The sequence below is a fragment of the Coturnix japonica genome, unplaced genomic scaffold, assembly GCF_001577835.2.
Source record: "Coturnix japonica isolate 7356 unplaced genomic scaffold, Coturnix japonica 2.1 chrUnrandom527, whole genome shotgun sequence".
Classification (NCBI taxonomy): Eukaryota; Metazoa; Chordata; class Aves; order Galliformes; family Phasianidae; genus Coturnix; species Coturnix japonica.
Genome location: NW_015439911.1, coordinates 62,929 through 68,775, shown reverse-complemented (window position 1 = coordinate 68,775; position 5,847 = coordinate 62,929). Strand labels below are relative to the sequence as shown.

At 47.1% G+C, this 5,847-nt stretch overlaps 1 protein-coding gene across 1 annotated transcript in view; it reads left to right on the top strand.

The window, feature by feature from the left end:
• Positions 1-5,847, top strand: part of ZC3H4 (zinc finger CCCH-type containing 4) — a gene marked incomplete at its 5' end in the record, with an annotated part of 26,256 nt that overhangs the window by 1,230 nt on the left and 19,179 nt on the right. The window contains 3 exons of the mRNA XM_015850763.2: positions 266-379; positions 1,160-1,382; positions 3,449-3,591. Coding sequence (XP_015706249.2) covers positions 266-379; positions 1,160-1,382; positions 3,449-3,591 — 480 coding nt within the window. The remainder of the gene's footprint in view (positions 1-265; positions 380-1,159; positions 1,383-3,448; positions 3,592-5,847) is intronic.

Below are 5,847 nucleotides of genomic sequence, written 5' to 3'. Positions count from 1 at the left end.
AATGCCCTACATGGGTCCATATGTCCACTTTAATGCCCTATATGGGTCCATATGTCTTTAAAAGTGCCCTATATGGGTCCATATATCCTCTTTAACGCCCCTCACGGGTAATTATGTAATTCCTCAAGCAAAATATGATTGAACCGAATGGGATATTTTCCCTTCAACGAAGACTTGATGTCAAGAGGTCCTAAAAATGAAAGGTTTCTTATTAAAATACCCCAAAAAATCCCACAATTTGGGTTGATACATGGTTCCCTTACAGCGACACGCATCCTCCAGTGATGACTTCTCCGATGACAGCGATGATTCTGATTTCAGCCCTGGAGAGAAGGGGGGGCATCGTCGGTACCGGGACTACAGCCCCCCCTACGTCCCTGTGAGTACGGTGTATAGACCCCAAAAATGGGGATATTATGGGTTTTGACATTAAAAGGGTCCCACCACCATTCCCAATGGGATCCCATTACCGTTCCTAATAGGATCCCATCACCATTCCCAATGGGATCCCATCACCGTTCCCATTGGGATCCCATCACCGTTCCTAATAGGATCCCATCACCATTCCCAATGGGATCCCATTACCGTTCCCAGTGGGATCCCATAACCATTCCCAATGGGATCCTACTACCATTCCCAATGGGATCCCATCACCATTCCCAATGGGATCCCACCTTCATTCCCAATGGGATCCCACCACCGTTCCCAATGGGATCCCATCACCATTCCCAGTGGGATTCCATCACCATTCCCAATGGGATCCCATCACCGTTCCCAATGGGATCCCAACACCATTCCCAATGGGATCCCATTACCGTTCCTAATAGGATCCCATCACCATTCCCATTGGGATCCCATCACCATTCCCAATGGGATCCCATCACCGTTCCCATTGGGATCCCATCACCGTTCCCAATGGGATCCCATCACCATTCCCAATAGGATCCCATTACCGTTCCTAATAGGATCCCATTACCGTTCCCATTGGGATCCCATCACCATTCCCAATGGGATCCCACCTTCATTCCCAATGGGATCCCACCTTCATTCCCAATGGGATCCCATCCCTGTTCCCAACGTGATCCCAACCCTACTCTCACCCGGCCCCCATTCCCTATAGGACCCCAGCCCTGATCCCATTCCTTCTCTCCCCCCACAGCCCCACCAGCCCTATTCCTCCTCCCACAACGCCCCCATGCAGAAGAAGCCATATTCCAAGATGGAACCCAAAGGCTACGGATCCTATGAAGACTACGAGGCCGAAGATTACGGCCGCTATGAGGGTGAGGATGATGAGGATGGGCCGAAGGACGACTACGATGACTTTACCAAAGAGCTGAACCAATATCGAAGGGCGAAGGAGGGATCGCATCGAGGCCGAGGTAACAGAGCTTTTTGGGTTGAAATCTCCCCTTTTTTGGTCCATTTGGACTGGGAAAAGACACTTAACTCCATCCCCAAACCTCACATTGAGCCCCAAAGCCCCAATTTTAACCATTTTTGGGCTAAAATTGACCAAAATCTGCCCCTATTCCTTCCAAAATCTGCCATAATCCATCAATTTCTTACCCAAACTGAATGCCCTCTGTTCCTCATTTCTCATCACTTGGCGTTGGAAAATCTACCACAATCCATCAACTCAGTTATTCCATTTCAAACCTCCACATTGAGCCCAAGCAGTCCCCAATTTTTACCCATATTTATTGGGCTAAAAATTTGGACCAAAATATCATGCCCATTATTCCCTTCCAAAATCTGCCATAATCCATCAATACCACCAATTAACCCAAACGTGAGTCCCATTTCTCATCACTTTGGGTTGAAATCTACCACAATCCATCAACAACTGAAGCTCAATTTTCCATCCCCAAACCTCACATTGAGTCCCAAAGCCCCAATTTTAACCATTTTTGAGGCTTAAATTGGACCAAAATCTGCCCCTAATTCCTTCCCAAATCACTGCCCATAAATCCATCACATACCAACAATTAACCCAAAGCTTGAGTGTCCCACTGCTCATCACTTTTGGTTTGACAGATCTACAAAATCCATGCAACACTGAAAAACTCAGCTTCGCATCCCCAAACTCACATGAGCCCCAAAACTCCCAAATTCTTTAACCATTTTTGGGCTAAAATTGACCACAACAATCTGCCCTTAATCTCCTCTCCAAAACTCTGCACATTAATCCATCAATCTAACCCAAACCTGAGTCCCTCTGTCTCATTTCTCTCTCACTTTGGGTTGACATCTACCAAAATCCATCAACAACTGAAACTCAGCTTCCATCCCCAAACCTCACATTGAGCCCCAAAGCGCGCTCCAATTTAACCATTTTTTGGCTTAAAATTGACCAAAATCTGCCCTAATTCCTTCCAAAAGATCTGCCATAATCCATCAATTAACACCATACCTGGAATCCCTCTGTCTCATTTCTCATTCACTTTGCGTTGAAATCTCCACAACTCCATCAACAACTTGGAGCTTCAATTTCCATCCCAAACCTCACATTAGGATGCCCCAAAAGCCCCAATTTTTAACCATTTTTGAACTAAAATTGACCAAAATTTGCCCCTATTCCTTCCAAAATCTGCCATAATCCATCAATACTTAATACCAACAATTAACCCAAACCTGAGTCCCATTTCTCATCACTTTGGGTTGGAAATCCTACCACAATCCATCAACTCCAGTTCCACATTCAACCTCACATGAGCCCCAAAGCCCCAATTTTTAATCATGTTTGGGCTAAAATTGACCAAGATATCTTGCCCCTATTCCTTCAAAATCACCATATCCATCAATATCTTTAAAAAACCCAAAAAATCTGTCCCTTTGCGGATTTCCCCCAGTTTTCCTGGCCCCCCCCATTTCCAAATTTGGTGGGAAATCCTACAATAATCCATCAACCAACTGAACGCTCAATTTCCATCCTCCGAAAACCTCAACATTGAGCTCCCAATAAGCCCCAATTTTAACCACTGCTTTTGGAGCAGCTAAAATTGACCACAAATCTGACCCCTATTCCTTCCAAAATCTGCCATATATTCCATCAATTCTCTAACCCAACACCTGAGTCCACTCTGCTCCTCTATTCTCATCACTTTGGTAGTCTGAAATCCCACCACAATCCATCAACGAAGCTGCACAGCTCAATTTCCATCCCCAAAACCTCACATTCCGAGGTCCCAAACAGCCCCAATTTTAACCATTTTTGGGCTAAAATTGACCAAAATCTGCCCCTATTCCTTCCAAAATCTGCCATAATCCATCAATTCTTAACCCAAACCTGAGTCCCTCTGTCTCATTTCTCATCACTTTGGGTTGAAATCTACCACAATCCATCAACTCCAGTTCCACATTCAAACCTCACATTGAGCCCCAAAGCCCCAATTTTAACCATTTTTGGGCTAAAATTGACCAAAATTTGCCCCTATTTCTTCCATAGGTGGTCGTGGTCGTGGCCGTGGGTTCCGGGGTCGTGGCCGTGGATGTATGAGGGGTGGACGAGGAATGGGAAGGGGGAATCGAGGTCGGGGTCGAGGGGATCATATGGAGGATGAGGAGGAGATGTATGAGGAAGAGATGGAGGTGAGTGATGGGGATGGGGGTCTGAAAGGGTGGGATGGGGTTAAAAGGGATGGGATAGGGTTAAAAAGGGATGGGATGGGGTTAAAAAGGGATGGGATGGGGTTAAAATGGATGGGATAGGGTTAAAAAGGGATGGGAATGGAGGTTAAAGGGATTGGGATGGGGGAAGATGGATGGGGATGGGGTGAAATGGGATGGGATTGGGTTAAAAGGGATGGGAATGGGATGAAAATGGGTTGGGATGGGGTTAAAAAGGGATAGGAATGGAGGTTAAAGGGATTGGGATGGGGGAAGATGGATGGGAATGGGGTGAAATGGGATGGGATGGGGTGATAATGGAGGAGAATGGGGTGAGAAGGGATGGGATGGGGTTAAAAGGGGTGGGAATGGAGGTGAAAGGGATTGGGATGGGGGGTAAAATAGATGGGGATGGGGGTGAAAGGGATTGGGATGGGGTTAAAAGGGATGGGAATGGGATGAAAATGGATGGGAATGAGGTGAGAAGGGATGGGATGGGGTTAAAAGGGATGGGAATGGGATGAAAATGGGTTGGGATGGGGTTAAAAGGGGTTGGGATGGGGGGAAANTGGATGGGAATGGGATGAAAATGGATTGGGATGGGGTTAAAAAGGGATGGGAATGGAGGTTAAAGTGATTGGGATGGGGTGATAATGGATGGGGATGGGGTGAGAAGGGATGGGATGGGGTTAAAAGGGGTTGGGATGGGATGAAAATGGATTGGGATGGGGTTAAAAAGAGATGAGAATGGAGGTTAAAGGGATTGGGATGGGGGAAGATGGATGGGAATGGGGTGAAATGGGATGGGATGGGGTGAAAAGGGATGGGATTGGGTTAAAAGGGATGGGAATGGGATGAAAATGGATTGGGATGGGGTTAAAAAGGGTTGGGAATGGGATGAAAATGGGTTGGGATGGGGTTAAAAAGGGATGGAAATGGAGGTGAAAGGGGTTGGGATGGGAGGAAAATGGATGGGAATGGGGTGAAAAGGGATGGGATGGGGTTAAAAAGGGATGGGAATGGAGGTGAAAATGGATTGGGATGGGGTTGAAAGGGATGGGAATGGAGGTAAAAGGGTTTGGGATGGGGGGAAAGTAGATTGGGATGGGGTGATAATGGATGGGAATGGGGTGAAAATGGATGGGATAGGGTTAAAAGGGATAGGAATGGGATGAAAATGGATTGGGATGGGGTTAAAAAGGGATGGGAATGGAGGTTAAAGGGATTGGGATGGGGGAAGATGGATGGGGATGGGGGGAAAAGGGATGGGAATGGGGTAAGAAGGGATGGGATGGGGTTAAAAGGGGTTGGGATGGGATGGAAATGGATTGGGATGGGGTTAAAAGGGATGAGAATGGAGGTAAAAGGGTTTGGGATGGGGGGAAAATAGATGGGAATGGGGTGATAATGGATGGGAATGGGGTGAAAATGGATGGGATTGGGTTAAAAGGGATGGGAATGGGATGAAAATGGGTTGGGATGGGGTTAAAAAGGGATGGGAATGGAGGTTAAAGGGATTGGGATGGGGGAAGATGGATGGGAATGGGGTGAAATGGGATGGGATGGGGTGAAAATGGATGGGAATGGGGTTAAAAAGGGATGGGAATGGAGGTTAAAGGGATTGGGATGGGGGAAGATGGATGGGAATGGGGTGAAATGGGATGGGATGGGGTTAAAAGGGGTTGGGATGGGATGAAAATGGATGGGGATGGGGTTGAAAGGGATGAGAATGGAGGTAAAAGGGTTTGGGATGGGGGGGAAAATAGATGGGGATGGGGGTGAAAGGGATTGGGATGGGGTGATAATGGATGGGAATGGGGTGAAAATGGATGGGAATGGGATGAGAAGGGATTTGATGGGGTTAAAAAGGGATGGGAATGGAGGTTAAAGGGATCAGGATGGGGGGGAAATAGATGGGAATGGAGGTTAAAGGGATTGGGATGGGGTGATAATGGATGGGAATGGGGTGAGAAGGGATGGGATGGGGTTAAAAGGGATGGGATGGGGTTAAAAGGGATGGGAATGGAGGTGAAAGGGATTGGGATGGGGTTAAAAGGGGTTGGGATGGGGGGAAAATGGATGGGAATGGGATGAAAATGGATTGGGATGGGGTTAAAAAGGGATGGAAATGGAGGTGAAAGGGGTTGGGATGGGGTTAAAAGGGGTTGGGATGGGGGGAAAATGGATGGGAATGGGATGAAAATGGATTGGGATGGGGTTAAAAAGGGATGGGAATGG